The sequence below is a fragment of the Onychomys torridus genome, chromosome 2 (genome assembly GCF_903995425.1).
Source record: "Onychomys torridus chromosome 2, mOncTor1.1, whole genome shotgun sequence".
Lineage (NCBI taxonomy): Eukaryota > Metazoa > Chordata > Mammalia > Rodentia > Cricetidae > Onychomys > Onychomys torridus.
The window spans coordinates 101238279-101255796 of NC_050444.1; the positions used below are offsets into that span (position 1 = coordinate 101238279).

The following is a 17518-nucleotide window of genomic DNA, read 5'->3' on the forward strand; positions in this document are numbered from 1 at the left end:
TGTGGGTGCTTTGCGTCCCTCATCAGCAGAAACACAGTTGTCGCCCTGTGAAAAAGCTGCCGGCAGCATACGGGCTTGAAATGCCAACGGCAGTAAGGAAAAGTGTGCTGCAGAATCTGACTGAATGAACTTTTAGTTTACACTTGACAGCCATGGACAGCATGCATTCCCCCGCCTAAGAATCAGTCACAGATGGGACACCGCAGCTCAGGGACCGTTGCAACAAAAGGGGGTGGAAAGAATCTAAGAGTCAGAGGCCAGGGAAGAGAAAACCATGTCTTCTGGACCTGACAAGACCACTGCGCTCAGGAACCCACAGCAGCTGTGGTTGTCTTCATAAAAGCCACTCCAGATCAAGCAGTCAGCCGGCTAGCATGGAGTGGGCAGGAGCTCATGAAGAGCCACGGACAGTGGAGGCGTCTGTGGGAGGGAGAGCCCATTGCTGTAAGGTTTCGCTCCTGGTAGGCTGCCCATGCTTTAGTGGATGGGTGTGCTCCATACCCGGAAATATATAGAAAGCACAAGTATGAGCCAATGGGTATTAAATTAAAAATAAGAGTGTGGACAGAAAGTTAGAGGGTTGGTAGGGAGCTGGGAGCAGAGCTGGTAGGGGTTAAGGAGAAGCAAATGACCAAAAATATATTGTATAAAATTCTCAAAGAATCAAAATTTTTTCTTTTAAAAAGAATATATATCTAATCCAAGAAGAGTGTCAGTGAGGGCCCAGTATCCATAGTGTAGCAGAAGCCAGAGGCCTAGAACCAGACCAATGACTCATTGCAATGAACACTTTTCTTTTTTCTTTTCTTTCTTTTCGTTTTTTGGCTCTGTGTTTCTTACTTTTTTTTTAATAAATATTTTTATTTTATAATTAATTTAATTTTACATATCAGCCACGGATTACCCTGTCCTCCTTCCTCCCACCCCCAGCCTTGCCCCCCAACCCACCCCCCATTCCCACCTCCTCCAAGGCAAGGTCTCCCCTGGGGAGTCAGCCCAGCCTGGTAGATTCAGTTGAGCAGGTCCAGTCCCCTCCACCCTGCACCAAGGCTGAGCAAAGTGTCTCAGCATAGGCCCTAGGTTCTAACCAGCCAGCTCATGGGGGCCTCCTAAATAGTTCAAGCTAATCAACTGTCTCACTTATCCAGAGGGCCTGGTCCAGTACCATGGGGATTCCTCAGCTGTTGGTTCACAGTTCATGTGTTTCCACTAGTTTGGCTATTAGTCCCTGTGCTTTTTCCAATCATGGTCTTGATATCTCTTGCTCATATAAACCCTGCTCTCTTGCGCTGATTGGATTCCTGGAGCTCCACCTGGGATTTGGCTGTGGATCTCTGCATCTGCTTGCATCAGTCACTGGATGAGAGTTCTATCGTGACAGTTAGGGTGTTCGGCCTTCCAATCACCAGAGTAGTAAAGGTGAATGGACTAAAGGGTACACTGTGACCACACTACAGCTTCCATGCCGAGATTTTTTTAAAAAATGTGATTGTGGTTGTTGTTTGTTTTTGGTTTTACTTTTAAATTTTGTTTTCGGGGGGGGGGGAGGTCACAAGGGCAGGGAGCAGAAGCGAGAAGATGGGGAGACAAGTGGGATTGAGACACATGGTGTGAAATGCACAAAGGATCAATAAAAAGCTGAATTAGAAAAGAATACATATCTAAAGAAGAATGATCTATCATGTTCTATCTTACCTCTCAAAATCTTAAGTATTAAAATTCTTGAGTATTCTATCTAAAAATTCTGAGTTTTTAAGTTAATGTCACATAGACGTTAGATACTAGTATTTTTTCATATACCATCACACATGGACTGTAACAGACTGACAGTATTACAGAGTTGAAGACCCCAACTCTTATTTTATAGACAAAGAATTCAAGACTTTGGGGAGCTAACTTACCTGCCCCAGTGGCTGACTTCAATCATAGCCGAACTGGGAGAGACGCTGCAGCCACTAACCTCTGCTGGACTGTGTGCTTAGTGTGATCTGCATGTGGGTAAATCATGCTTTCCCTCACTCTTTAACCATACGTCCCAGAAAATAGAACTGGATCATGTATGCTGCACAGGAGACAGACGGGCCTGCTCTAGCTGTTTAGAACCCTTGGCTGGCAAACTGGCTTTGATTTATAGCCAATTATTGTCTGATTATTTTATTATTAGATGAATGCTTTATTTTTGTGTGAAACATTCTTAGAAAGTCATAATTTTAAAAAATGGCTACTGGGTGTATTCAATTACTGCATTTCACAATTTTTTTAAATGGAGAAATTTAGTAGGTACATGCTATATTGTGAGTATGTATTTACCTGATCAACTGTAACAACTCTAATAGAATCATTTACAGCTCATTGAGAAAATAAAAGTGCTTCCATAAAGATTCACATGACACCTAGCTCTTATTTCAGGTAACTAATTTCTTTTTTAAAAATTGCCCAAATTTAGAGTTATATGAGACAGCCAGAACATCTAAGCAGTTTATGAAGAAATTTAAACGGCCATAGGCTTCCCAGACTTAGAGTGTAAGATCAGATAATGACATTAATTCTTACTGATCTCTGCTACAAAGTTATTTTACTATCCTTACCTCTTTGTTACATTAAAAAAGCATTTCCATAGGATTTTTGATATTATTTGCAACAAGAAAAATACTTAATATTTAATTGTTATTTAAACATCAAATTCTCAGATCAAACTTTCACTAGAAATTGTGCTGGCTTTTTTTTTTAAGATAAGTAACTTAAAATCAAATTTTATCCAATTGTATGAATAAAACATAGTTTTTAAGAGTACAGCAAATGATTCTAATAGAAGAAACAGCATTTGTTCTCATTTACACAGATATAAGCCTGACTGCTGGCTGGGGCCTTTGAGGAACAAAACTCTGGAAGGAAATGTGTAATCTCTCTTCCTTCTCACCCCTTCTTTCTCTCCCCTCTCCTTCCTTTCCCCTTTTCTCCTCCCTTCCCTCCATCCCTCTCCTTTTCCCCAAGGCATTTTGATGGTTTTCTGTGTTAAGAACATAAGGTCTGAAGAAAATGTGAAGAAGATGATTTAAAATAGTACAGAAATACTTAACACCACAGTTCAAGGTTATTTAGTCAAAAACATTCTGTTAGAGAGAGGGTGTTTTTACACACTTGGAAAAATAGACACGTAAAAAGAAGGGTAAGAACAGGCAAACCTGAGCCTTGCATAGTGTGCCAAGACCTGCAGAATCTTCAGACTGCAGCACCTCCTGGAGCTCTTCCCTGAAGGGCAGCCTTCTAGCTTGTCAGGTACTGGGCTGGTGGGCTCACGGGAACAAGAGGGGGCTTCAAGTGCAGTGTATTTCAGGAAGCTGTGTGCATCTCTAACACTGGCAGAATGGGCTCTTGATCAGTTTGGTGATTTTGCACTTCTGTAATGCAGAACATCAAGAAGACCCCAGGGGGATGCCGGATCTCTTGGTCTGATTCTGTTTGCCCTCCCTTTCAAATACAGATTTCTTAGACCAGAACTTGAAGCACAAAGATGTAAACTCATTCTAAAATAGACACAGTAACAACAAGAAGAAGAACAAACCCCCACCTAAAGTAGTATTACCATGTGATCTCCCCACCCCCGGTGCTGTGACACTTCTGTATATTTACCCAGAATATTTGAAATTGGTGTGTTGAAGGGAATGTCTGCATGCCATGTTTATTGCAGCATTTTTTACAAGTCAGGTTATGGAATCAACCCAAGTGTCCACCAGCCAGTTAATAGACACATTTTGGAGTATTTGCACAATGGAATACCACCCAGACTTACCAAAGAAAGAAATTCTGTCACCTGTGACAACACTACCGGAAGTGAAGGAAGCTAGCCCAGGACACATGCCTCTTTCCCCTCATGTGTGAGAGGACACAACTGAGGATCTACTGAACTCACAGGAGCAGAGAGGAGAATGGTGGTTACCATTGGGGTGGGGCTCAACGGGAGAGTAATGAAAAGGTTCTGCCTCTTAGAACAGACAGCGGAAGGTTGATAAGTTTTGCTCTCTAGTACATTGGTGACTGGAGCTCACGGTTCTGCTAACAGAATAAGAGAAGTGTTTTCAAAACAAACACTTGATGTAATCACTCTACATTATATTAAAATTACAGTACACAGTACTGTAACTTATCAACTTTATAAAATCCTAAAAGACTTAAAAACAAAACTTGAAGCTTCGCCCAACTGCATTGAAAATCATTGCTATAAGTGAGCTAAAGAAAGCAAGGAAGAAAGAGTCAAGTCCCACAGTCTTCGGCTCCTCCAGCATTCTCCCAAAATCTAGGTCTGCAGAGAAGAAGTTAGGAGGTGGCACACAGCACTCACAGCTGCAAGCTCAGTTGGGTAGCAAAGCCACCACCTCACATGTCCTCCAGAACAAGCTATGGAAGTGGTTCTGGTACCAGAAAGCCTTGGAGGGTAAGGCTGCCTGTGGTACAGTCTCTGTCTGTGGTATACCCTCTGCCTGTGGTATACCCTCTACCTGTGGTATACCCTTATCTGTGGTACACCCTCTGTCTGTGGTACACTCTCATCTGTGCTATACCCTCTGTCTGTGGTACACCCTTGTCTGTGGTACACCCTCTGTCTGTGGTATACCCTCATCTGTGGTACACCCTCATTGGTGGTACACCCTCTGCCTGTGGTACACCCTCTGCCTGTGGTACACCCTCTGTCTGTGGTACACCCTTGTCTGTGGTACACCCTCTGCCTGTGGTACACTCTTTGTCTGTGGTACACCCTCTGCCTGTGGTACACCCTCATCTGTGGTACACTCTCATCTGTGCTGCACCCTCTTCCTGTGGTACACTCTCTGTCTGTGTTACACCCTCATCTGTGGTACACCCTCTTCCTGTGGTACACCCTCTATCTATGGTACACCCTCTGTCTGTGGTACACCCTCATCTGTGGTATACCCTCTGTCTGTGGTACACCCTTGTCTGTGGTACACCCTCTGTCTGTGGTACACCCTTGTCTGTGGTACACCCTCTGTCTGTGGTACACCCTCTGTCTGTGGTACACCCTCATCTGTGGTACACCCTCTGTCTGTGGTACACCCTCTGTCTGTGGTACATCCTCATCTGTGGTACACCCTCTGCCTGTGGTACACCCTCATCTGTTGTACACCCTCTGTCTGTGGTACACCCTCTGCCTGTGGTACACCCTCATCTGTGGTACACCCTCTGCTTGTGGTACACTCTCATCTGTGGTACACCCTCATCTGTGGTACACCCTCTGTCTGTGGTACACCCTCTGTCTGTGGTACATCCTCATCTGTGGTACACCCTCTGCCTGTGGTACACCCTCATCTGTGGTACACCCTCTGTCTGTGGTACACCCTCTGCCTGTGGTACACCCTCTGTCTGTGGTACACCCTCTGCCTGTGGTACACCCTCTGCCTCTGCTCAGGTTCTGAAGTGAGGTACCCAGGACCAGAATGACAAGTCTGAGGGAGCCCTTAGCCACGATAACCAGGACTGACACTTGCCTTTGGGTGTTCCTTCCATGGGACCCAGGAAACCCTGTGGCCACTGTAGGTGATTTTTTTTTAACTTCCAGCATAAAAAGAGACGATTTCCATTAGCTATCTGCTTGCAGTGGAGTATCAAGAAATCAAAAGAACAGAGATCAAAGAAAATTGCTGAACTAGGTGTTAGATGCAGGCATTGATTTTCTCCAGTTGTACTTTAAAAAAATCTACAAAAATGGTAACACATACAGCAGTAGAATTTCTAATATGTTCCTAATGCCAGCAGTGTTTTCCTCCTTGTCTCCACATGTAGGGATAGTTTTGTATAACATGACACAGTGAAGCAGGCCCTTAAACTTCATCTTATTTTATTATCAAAACTTAAAGAGAATCCAAGAAGAAGAGGCGTAACTCTGTTAACTGGAATGTTTTTAGTGGGCGCTCATAACTGGCCTTGTTATCTCACTAACCTTTATTTTCCGAGAATCTGGAAAATTCTGATAAAAAATTGATCATTATTTTCTTATATGTGTAGATGTTTTAAAATAGTATTTGCTTCATGACTAAGAAGACTTCATTCACATTAAATATTAACTACTATTTAATGGTATTTTGTTTCTTAAGCCTTACATCATAGCTTTACCAAATGTTAATCTTGTTTTCAAGTATTTTATGAGTATCGGGCAGTTTTGAAGTTTGATTTTGGATTCTACCAATGTTTTATACATTTAGATATGAGAAATTGATTTTACAGTATAATCTCTATGTTTATAAATGATTCCCAGATGATTAAAATAATCTTCATCAAAATAGGTTCTTGCATTGTTAATGAAAGTACAACCTAAGTTCTCACTAGACTTTATTCATATTGTATCATAATGTATTATTTTCTAGAAATCACTGGAATTTGCTTATTTTTCTTTGTGTTAAACTTGCAAATTAAATCATTAAAAGCAATTTAGAAATGAACACCATAGATCATTTCCTGAACAGTCATTATAACACATTGTAAACTAATGGAACAAATTCAACTAGGGCTTGTTTCTGCATATGGCCAAAGAATTGGAGCTCAACTGGAAAATGCCTAGTTGTGTTGACTTCTTTGTTCCTCTGTCATCCTGAAACACCTATGACATAGGGATATGTGTACATTGTGTGAAGATGAGTCACTGTGATTAGTTTAATAAAGAGCTGAATGGCCAATAGCTAGGCAGGAAGAGGTTAGGTGGGACTTCCAGGGACAGAGAGCTCTGGGAAGAGAGAGGCAGGAGATGCAAGCAAGACTCTGAAGAAGTTGAACATACAGAGCAGAGCAGAAGTAACTGAGCCATATGGCAGAATGTAGATTAATAGAAACAGGTTAATTTGAACTAGTTTGGGATAAGCCTAAGATAGGGCCAAACTTTCATAATTAATAATAACTCTCTGTGTTGTCATTTGGGGCTGGTGATCCAAAGGTAGTCCAACAAGAAAGCTTGCTACATAGAGTAGGATGAGTTGATTGAGTTACAGTTGGAAAATTGCTTCCATAAAGTTTCCTGTAGATTACTTAATTTGGCAAGCTCCATCCTACACCTTAAGCATTACTAACCCACTTCCTCATTTATGTTTGTAGATTCTATTTAAGAGTTTAAAATTCATTGTGCTTCTTTCTTCCCACAGACAGGATCCCGAGACCATTCCAACGTCTCCATCTCTTCAAGACCTGTTCTCCCTGGGAATACAGTTGGGGACTTCCTTCCACTGCAAGCAGAACTTGATACAACTTACACTTTTTTAAAGGAGACATTCATAAATACAGCACCCCATTCTTTGACATCATCCCAGTCCTCTCCAGTGATCCCTGCTAATGCCAAAAGACCATCTCAGATTGGATTATGACCTTACGAAATAAAAAAAAAAATGGAGGACGAGTTAATGATACAATTAAAATTGTTTTCAAGGGGGATTTTCTTGAGTTTTGTTTAATACAAATGAGGGTGGGCTTTTAAAAATTGTGTAATACCTTGATGTGTGCAGGGATCTCTGTTTCCTTAAATAATGAAATAACCCACTTTTCCTCTCTAAGTTTTATTTATTATCACAGTTGCTCATTTTTATGTAACATATTTTTAAATGTTAAAGAATGACACATTTTGGGTAATTTCCCTCAGACTTAAAAAAATCAATAAGCCATTTTAGTCTCTATCTATCAAAGTTGTTTCATACTTGTCTATTTTAAAGCAAGACTGCAATACTTTAATAGGATTGAGAGAGCTATTTGAAATGTATGCCAATGATTCCTGTCATTTCATGGCAGCCCTGCCATGGTTCACTGAGCCCCTCTTCTCTCCTGTCAGCTCAACTGAAGACAAGCATTTAGTTGCAAACTTTAAGCAGGTTGTGCAAAACAGAAATGATGTGAGTGCTTCTCCTCCTGCACAATAATGTCACTCCTGGTCAATGTGAGAAGGTCAGGTTGCTCCTTGTAAAGCTACATGATACCACTTGCCCATTTGAACAAGTTAAGTTAACTGCTGAATCTGGTCCCCGTAGGCATTGAAAACGTTGTCCTTTTATCAAGTCTGTGTTTGATGGGAAGGAAGAGCACCTCTGCTGGGAGGGTTTCCATGGACTGCTCAGGCGCTTTATAAGGACAGTTCCCACGCCAGTGTAGCAGGTGATATATTTAGTATAAGCTGAAAAACTTCAAGGTAACGGCCATTTTGACCTTCAGAATAGACTCCTTTTTTTTGTTTTTGTTGTTGGTAAGACCCAAGAGTGACGACCGTCTTTGATGCTGACAGAATTTAAAACAAGGCCATTGCCCTGCATTTTCTGCCTTGTAGCACACAAAAGTAAAATTGTATGTCAGGCCGAGATGTCGGGGAGCTGACAAGATGCCCCAGTGACATTTCAGCTAGAAAGAGCAAGTGTCTTGCAACCAAGTGGTCAAATATCAAATAATAGGTCAAGCAGGAAGGAGCTGAGTCCTAACCACAAAGAGGTTTCTGGTAACTTACTTGACAAGCTTTTGGGCGCTCTGTGGCTTGACAAAGTGATGTTCTGTTGGGTACCGCTAGACAGACTGTTCTTTATCGCCGTCAGAAGATCAGGCATTGACATTGATTAAACTCTTTAACCCTTAAAGGTTAACTCCTTACAGTTTGCATCATGGTAAGTGAAGAACAAAAGAATACTTGTAATGTGCGTTTGTTTTTGTATTCACCATTTAACTCCCCAGTGACATTAACTTCTAATGAGAACTGTAGTTTTTGACAAAGAATTTTGCTATAAAAATCTGTATTTGATATTATCTTTCATGATAGAATTTTTCATTATGGATACATTAGAAAATACCAGTTTGTATTGTGAAGCCTATATTGTGTTTTGTGACATTTGGCCTTGGGAAATAAAATCTGTGTACTACTGTGGATTGTGCCATCCAGGTCAGCCAGTGATGTGTGCTGTCTGAGGTGACACAGCACCATTGCTGTCACTCTGTGTCATACTATTTCTTAAACTACTGGTCCAGGAAAATTAGCTTTGTATACAACTCTAGAAAGCTTTATATGAGGAGTAAAATTCTATTTTTAACCAAATTGCTCTTAATTCTTTTTATTTCATTTTATTTTGGAGCTCTCAATGTGCTCTGAATAAAGTTACCTGTGAAATTCAGCTTGTATACAGAACGTGCCGTTGTTTTCATGAAGACTGTAGACTAATTTCTTCACATTTCAAGATACTTCCTTAGCCATTCCTGCAGCAATGAAGGTGTTCTGCATAGATGTTGACATACAGGCTTGTAGTTTACATGTTCTCACTAAACTTTCAGTCCTCACACTAGGAGGGCATTGCTACCCTATGTAACCTATCTCTCTCTCTCTCTCTCTCTCTCTCTCTCTCTCTCTCTCTCTCTGTGTGTGTGTGTGTGTAGTCTACTTTCAGATCCTAGCAGATTAAGAGGAATGAGTGCTTTTGTAAAATATGTCCTGTACAGGCCTTAGTCTGCTTACTTTAATTTCATAGTATTAATGGGAAAACCCAAAATTGTGTATCTGTATATGCTCTTACAGACAGATTATGCACAGAGAATTCTGAGCTATAAGCTGAAAAAAGATTATTAAATTAAATCGAAGCATGTCACATTTATAAGCAACTGGATGGTAACACCATAGGAGCCAAAGTATGGGCCTCCTGAGTGATCATTAGTATTCATCACCAAGTGCAGTAATATTTATACCATATGCTTCTCTCCCAGAAGTCAGACGCAGCAGGAGGAGGAGATTTAATGACATGTCCTATGGAGATCTGAGGAACTCCAGACTGCTCTGAGCACCTCAGTGACCAATTGCTGCATATTTGAGATCTGTATCTCCACGGCAAGGACAGTTGCTCTTCAGCTTCTTCAGCTCTTTAGGCGTGATGCATGGACTTGACGTTTCTCAGGAGAATGACTTCAAATGCTTTTGTAGGGAGGGGAATTTTGCTTTACACTTCAGGATGTGGATTCTCTTATTAACTTTCTGTGATCTAGGAAAGTACCAGCCTGGCCCATCACTATCAAGGGGATGCTGAAAGCCATTGTTGCGACACCTAAACCACATGTATTAACAAAGTTTGTCAGCATTTAACATACATGCTTTGGGATGACAACACAATGAAAAAGCAATGAAGTGATACTTTACATGTGTGAGTTACCTGATGTGTACCTCTTAGGAAACCTAGCCAATCTACTTCTCAGTTCACTACTGGTGGATTTTTAATGCTAGCATCCCCATTTTGTGCTACTTTATTTCCAGGTCTGAATCCATTCCAAACAGTAGTGGCTCGATCCTATTTCACTGTACAGGTTTTATAGACAAGTTTCCTAATGTAGCAATTGGAAGGTAATTTTTATTCAGCAGCCCTTTCAGCCATATAGAAAAACTCTAATGCTATCAAAACAACCAACTGAAATCTGCATCACATCTTACTCATTCACAACAGAGTATCTAAAATGATGGCATGTTGCTACTTAGTAACAGGTGTAACAGGAAGTAAATATGCCTGGGACTAAAATTCTAAAGCCCACAATGTTTCCACTTTGTCAGGCCTGCCTTCCAGAAATATTGAATGAATTTTAGAGATAAATTTTTAAAATTGTCTTGTCCAATTAGTAATATTTTAAAGTATGTTATTGTTTGAAATCTAGTGTGTGTGTGTGTGTGTGTGTGTGTGTGTGTGTGTGTGTGTGTGTGTACATGTTGAAGGGCATAGGTAGACAGGAAATAGAAGACAGGCTTCGTGAGCTGGCAGTTATCCAAACAGGTCCAGTAGGGGAAAGTGGAGAACCCAGGGCCTATGAGACACCCAAGCCTACTTCCAACCTTATGGTCCTTCCCATACTGAAGGGATAAAAGTTACTTTTGTTTTCTCATTGGCTCCTTCTTTTATCTTTCTGGGATGTTTAGCTCTGTCCACACCAAGGAAGACGCTCAATGATCCCAATCATCCCATAGGTGAACACTAACTACCCCCCCCCTTCTGCCCCGTTACAGCAGGGTATGGCTATACATGCATGCAAGTGGGTGGGCAGGCTAGAGATCAACCTGAGGTACCATGGCCTCTGTTTTACTCTTAAAATGGGTCTCTCAGTAGGACCCAAGGCATGATAATGAGGCTAGGTTGGTTGGCCAGTAAGCCACAGGAGTCCTCCTTGTCTCCACCTCCTCAGCTGTAGGAGTCCAATCATGTGCCACCATGTCCAATTTCTTACTTGGGTGTTATGGAACCAAGCACAGTTCATCATGCTTCCATGAAAAGCACTTTACCAACTGAGCTATCTCTTTTACCCCCAAGATCTCTTGCCTATTGGTTAGACACAACAACATGCAAAAATACTAATCCATATGCATGTACAGCAAGTAACTGAAAGAATAGTGAGGTTTCAGCTCCAGAGAAACTGGCTAACAAGGAGGACCCTAAGAGGGATGCATGGATCACCCTGGGAAGGGGAAATAGATGAGATCTCCTGAGTAAACTGGGGGTGAGGGAGACAATAGAGGGTAGGAGATGGGGGATGAGAACATAAGGGAATGGGGTGGTCGAGCTGGAACAGGGATGGAGTGGGAGAGCAATAAAGGAGATACCATGATAGAGGGAGACATCATGGGGATAGGGAGAAACTTGGTGCTAGGGAAGTTCCCAGGAATCCACAAGGATGACCCTGTATTAGACTACTAGCAATAGTGGAGAGGGTGCCTGAGCTGGCCTACACTGGTAATCAGATTGGTGAATATACCCTGTCATTATAGAGCCTTCATCCAGTAACTGATGGAAGCAGATGCAGAGATCTACAGTCAAGCACCAGGGTGGGCTCTGGGAGTCCAGACTAAGAGAATGAAGAGAGATTGCATGAGCATGAAGCAGGGGAGGTCAAGATCATGTTGGGGAAACCTTCAGAGACAACCTAACTAAGCTCATGGGAACTCATGAACTTTAGACCAACAGCTGTGGAGCCTGCATGGGACTGGACTAGGCCCTCTGCACATGTGAGACAGTTGTGTAGCTTGGTCTACCTAAGGGGCCCCTAGCAATAGGATCAGGATCTATCCCTGATGCATGAGCTGGCATTTTGGAACCCATTACCTACGGTAGGACACCTTGCACAGCCTTGATGCAGGGGGAGGGGCTTGGACCTGCGTCAGCTGAAAGTACCAGGCTCTGCTGACTCCCCAGGGGAGGCTTTACCTTTTCAGAGGGGGGTGTGAGGGTGGGTTGGGGGGAAGGCTGGGAGGCAGTGGAAGGAAGGATGAGGGGGATCTGTGGTTGGTATGTAAAATGAATAAAAAAATGTCTTAATAAAGAAAAAAATGGTGAGGTTTGTACCTATTTTTGAAAGGAACTCACAACCTTACTATATTGTCCAGTGTGTCTACCTTGGCCTGGGAGACTGCATAGATACTGTGAGCAACAGACCTTTGTAGAAGATAATGATGGGTAAGCATCCTGAGAAAGCTATTCCGTCCATTCAATGTGGCTGATCAAGAAAGAATTTACTGTGTAACTACTAGGGTATACAAATTAATTTTTTTTTTCTGGTAAACAATATTGGCCCCAAAGATAACCATTTTAATCTCTGGAACATGTGAATATTTCCTCATGTGGCAAAAGTGTGTAAGAATGGGTCTGCATTTTCTGCATGGGACACAAACACAGTAAAAAGTGCCTTTTAAGAGAGAGAGGCTGAGATGCATTTGGCTGCAGAGAGTCTTGAGAAGGCAACATGATGATGGATGCAGAGGCTGGATGGAGATGCTTTGAAGATAGAGAAAAGAGCCAGGCTTGAGGAGTCCAGAGTCTAGAAACCGAAAAGTACAAGGAAAAGGATTCTATCAGAGGTTCTGGAATTGTAAGAAAAGAAATATGTTGCTAACCCATGAGTTTGTGACAATGCATTACAGTGTCCTTGGAAAATCAATGCAAACAGTACAATTTCAGATTTTTAAAGATTTATATATTAATTGTTTAATTTTAGCAAAAAAAAAAGAATAATTCCTTCTTTGAAATCATCCTAACTGTGCTCATGACTTGAGTTTCCACTTGTTTATTTTTTCAGGCTTTCATTCCATATGCCTGGATTTTGCAGAGAATGGACAGCAGCTGTCTATATTGGATCATCATTACAGGTACGCTCTAATGCCATCATTTTGGGTAATTCTCCAGTTAGCCTGTGATTCCAATATGCATTCAAATATCTGTCAATTCATAAATGCATCACACTTTGAATGTATTTCACTTAAGGGTCTATAGTAAATGATTTGTTATTTACTGGATCTCATTTTGTTGGCATATTTTATAGTATTCTTAAAAAAGAAGTTCAGCCTTGGAAGAATTTATATTACATGTTGCTTAAAATAAAGGTTTGGGATTTACAAGTCCCCTTGCTGACAGGATGCCCCCCTCTACTATGTACTCCTGAGGGCAACATATCACTTATCAAAGCATTGGTTACAAATGATGTTAATTAGTTTTAATGATTTCCCTCAATTATGAAATTTTCTAAAATTTCCATTGTTGTAATACTTGAAATCCTTTTCTCTTGCTAATCTAGCAAAATCATATATGTATATATTTTTTTCTGTTTAGTTCAGGGAGAGAAAGAAAAACCATTTGAAATAAAAATGTCTGTGCTCAACGTTGTGAAACCTAAAATATTGAAATTGCAAATGTAAGGTGTTAAACAGAGAAAAAACACAAGTTTCTGGTTCTACAAGGAGCATGCCCATCCTCATGGCTGAGATGCACGTGTGTACATTGAACAGTACAATTTCATTCTAAGACTCTCTTCCGCTGTGCTTGACAAACTAGACATCCTATGAATTCACACCATTGGCTGCTTATGTATTTTTTTTAATTTAATTTTTAAATTTACTTTTTGGTTTTTCAAGACAGGGTTTCTCTGTGTAGTTTTGGTGCCTGTCCTGGACCTTACTCTGTAGGCCAGGCTGGCCTTGAACTCCCAGAGATCCACCTGGCTCTTCCTCCCGAGTGAGTGCTGGAATTAAAGGTGTGCACCACCCACCGTCTGGCACTTACGAATTTTTTTAAATACCCCCTGCATGCATGACCTTTTGTAGATGCTTTAAACACATTTGACCCCAGAGGTCGTCTTAAGTGTATCTTATACATAAGTTACATTCCATAGGCACTGCAGTAGGTGGATTTGTTCTTCATCTGGAAAGTACTAATACCTAACTGATTTCACATGCTGGGAGTTGCAGAGTCTCTGGGATACAGTCTAGGAAGGAGATGAAACACAGTTTCTTTCTTTCAATCATCTTGCACAAGGAGATGTTGGATCCTTTGGCACACATGTTCAAAGCACTGGCCTTAAAGTTAGTCATATAGCAGAAGTTGTGAACACTACTGGCTTCCTGTTAGCTGAAGATCATCTTCCTGTGGTTTAACTGGATCTTTTACTACGCATAATACCAGAGAGCTGAATTGTTGACAAAGCCCTCCCACTGAAGCAGCCTGCAAGGTTATGCTGCTATGGGAAACTAGAAACTAGGGCCTCCTTTAGATCAGGATAGGACATTGATGACAGGGAAGAGCTACCCACAAAGGTATCCACAAAGATTCAGCAATGGTAAGATTTTAAGTATTTGGCCATCACCGCAAGAGAAAAATGAGTGACATTTAACTGGATGTCTAGAAAAAGAAACATGAAAGAAAGAAATCAGAGTCTGTACTAGGACATCTCAGTTTTTGACTTTTTTTCTTCAATCAGAAAAATATTTCTGTGTACTTCTCGAAGGCTTCCACAGGAAGACTGGTCAGGAAGGCTTGGGGACATGGGCTGCCCTTGCAAAACCATTTAAGGAGCCAGGGATTAAAGGCAACAAATTCCTTCCAGGAGCCGTGATACATAGATGGCTGTGCAACTGACTGTCCATGTGTCTACAGTTGCAGAAACGCATCTGTGAATGGACGTGCCTCAGTGTATCCTGCACGGGCCCGGAGCACAGGTGTGTTAGGAATGTTCACATTCCCAGCCACGGTGTGTGCTGTTCACACTCACAGCTAAGCAGAGTTAACACTGTGCTTCTGCTGCAGTGTGCAGGAGGGTGTGTTGCTCATCAGAGCCTGGTGGCTGGTGGGGACCACTGCACAACACAGCACAGAGCAGTCCTGGGATATGGACACCATGATCAGCTCCAGAGTTACTTGTCTGCAGGGCTTCTTCCTTTCTTCCTTTCTTTTCGGGGAGACAGAATCTTAGAATCCACATTCTTCCTAAAGAACCCCAGGAAGCCCAGCAGCTGGACCTCCATACAGCTGTTCCTTTATGCCAAGTTTGTAGGTGTAGAAACTGAGTGTGACTTCAGCTTGAATAGATCCTTACTTCTGACAGGCACCCACTGGTTGGGCCCGCCCACTTTGCAACAGTTCAAATAGGAGTTTAGACAGCTATATTAAAGCACGTACATACCCATTTTAAAATTACAGCTATATTGAGATATAATTAATTCACATACAATTTTGTTTTGAAGGGTACAACTTACAGTTTTTAGAATATTCGTAAAATATTTATAAAAATGTGCCATCACAAGCACCAGTTACAGAACATTTTCAATTGCCCTTAAAAGAAACTTCATACCCACGGCTATCGTTTTACGTTTTCTATTACCACATCTCCCGATGATGAGATTTTATCCCTGCTTCTGTATATTGGCTTATTTTGTGTACTTATAACTCCTGCCTTTTATAGTTAGCTTCTCTCATTTTTCCTTTTTTTGGATTTTTGAGGCAGGGTCTTTCTACATATCCCCGACTGACTTGGAACTCACTATGGACAACAGGCTAGCCTCAAATTCACAGCGACTCATCTGCCTCTGCTGTGGGATGTCTTTCTGTTTGCTGTGAATGTGTTGCTCCCATTGGCTATAAATACAGCTGCATTGGCCTATGGCAGGGCAGGATGGAGCCAGGAGGGAAAAATGCAAGAGAGAGAGTGAGAGAAGAAGGAGAGTGTGTGTGGGGGGTGGGGGGTGGGTGGGGAGATGCCAGCCCAACGCCCAAGGAGCAACATGTAATGGGAGGCAGGTAAAGCCACAGAACATGTGGTGACACATAGATTAATAGTTATGGGTTGAGTTAAGTTACAAGAGCTAGCTAGTAAGAAGCCTGAGCCATAAGTATATAATTTGCAATTAATATTAAGCCTCTGAATGATTATTTTATAAGTGGCTCTGTACTGCAGGCAGGGTGGGACCAGAGAAACATGGGACTGGGGTGGGTATAGGGGCAGGGGTAGGGGGATCAGGAGGGACTGGAGAAACTTAAGGCTACATGCCTCTGCCTCTTGAATACTGGGATTAAAGCCAGGTGCCACCATGCAGCTTTTCTTTCATTTTTCAATGTTTCTGGTACTGTAAAGTTTATAAAAAGTTTATTTTGACTTTCTTTTGTGTGTGTGTGTGTGGGGGGGGGGTTGGTTGTGAGCCTAGCCTTTAACGGCTGAGCCATCTCTCCAGCCCTTTTTTGGGTTTTCGAGACAGGGTTTCTCTGTGTAGCTTTGCGCCTTTCCTGGATCTTGCTTGGTAGCCCAGGCTGGCCTCGAACTCACAGAGATCCGCCTGCCTCTGCCTCCCGAGTGCTGGGATTAAAGGCGTGCGCCACCACGGCCCAGCAAAAAAGTTTATTTTTATTGCAGTACATATCAGTGTTTCAACCCCTCGAAAGTGGAGATCATAGTTGAGTGTATGAATGGACTACCTTTTGTTTACCCATTCCTCTGTTGACTGACATTTTGAAGGGGGATTGTGGAGAATACTAATATGCATATTTTCATTTACAAGCTTTTGTGTGAACCTGTTTTCATTTTTCTAAGGTATGAACTGATGGAATTTGCAGTATCATATGCTAATTCAAGGGTTCTGAGGAATTTTGGTGTAATTTTCCCAAATTTTACAGTTCGCCCCATGATGTCTTCTCAGTCTCAGTTTGATTGTCTCGCCTAGCCTTACCCTGTCTCACCATTGGCCAAACAGCTTTACTATCAACCAATGAGAGCAACGCATATTCACAGTGTACGGAAGGACCATCCCGCAGCACACAACCCTCCTACTCTTCACCCAGAGCATCCGTACCTGTATCTATGGCCATGCACTTCTCATAAAAAGTTCCAAGTTTGTGTTTGTCCCAGTTCAGTAGATTTCTGACAGATGGTAGCTGGGAAGGAGAGCTTTGTCTTGACACAGCCCATCACCTAGCAGGCACCACAAAAATCTATTTTTTAAAATCTATTTAATTTTACTTAACATGCATTGGTGTTTTGACTGCATGTGTGTCTGGAAGAGCATCCAGTGCTTTTAACTGCTGAAACATCACTCCAGCTCCACTCCACCCCAGGGTATTTTTTAAGGTATATGTGAGTGCCTTAGTGTATGTATGTGCACTATGTGTGTGCAGTGCCCTTGGGAGACAGAAGAGGGTGCCTGATCCCCTGGAACTGGAGTTGCAGAGGGTTGTGAGCTGCCATGTGGGTGCTAGAAGCTGACTTAGGT

At 42.0% G+C, this 17518-nt stretch overlaps 1 protein-coding gene across 3 annotated transcripts in view; it reads left to right on the forward strand.

The window, feature by feature from the left end:
- The window catches only part of Ccdc171 (coiled-coil domain containing 171), a 330958-nt gene extending 321893 nt beyond the window's left edge, over window positions 1-9065 (forward strand). For 2 of the 3 annotated variants that reach the window (XM_036179740.1, XM_036179741.1), the window contains one exon: window positions 7149-7569. In XM_036179740.1, the coding sequence (XP_036035633.1) occupies window positions 7149-7367 (219 nt within the window). In that variant the 3' untranslated portion in view covers window positions 7368-7569. Of the gene's footprint in view, window positions 1-7148 lie in introns of all 3 variants that reach the window. The other variant, XM_036179739.1, reaches the window with a different exon arrangement.
- Window positions 9066-17518: the final 8453 nt, after the last annotated feature.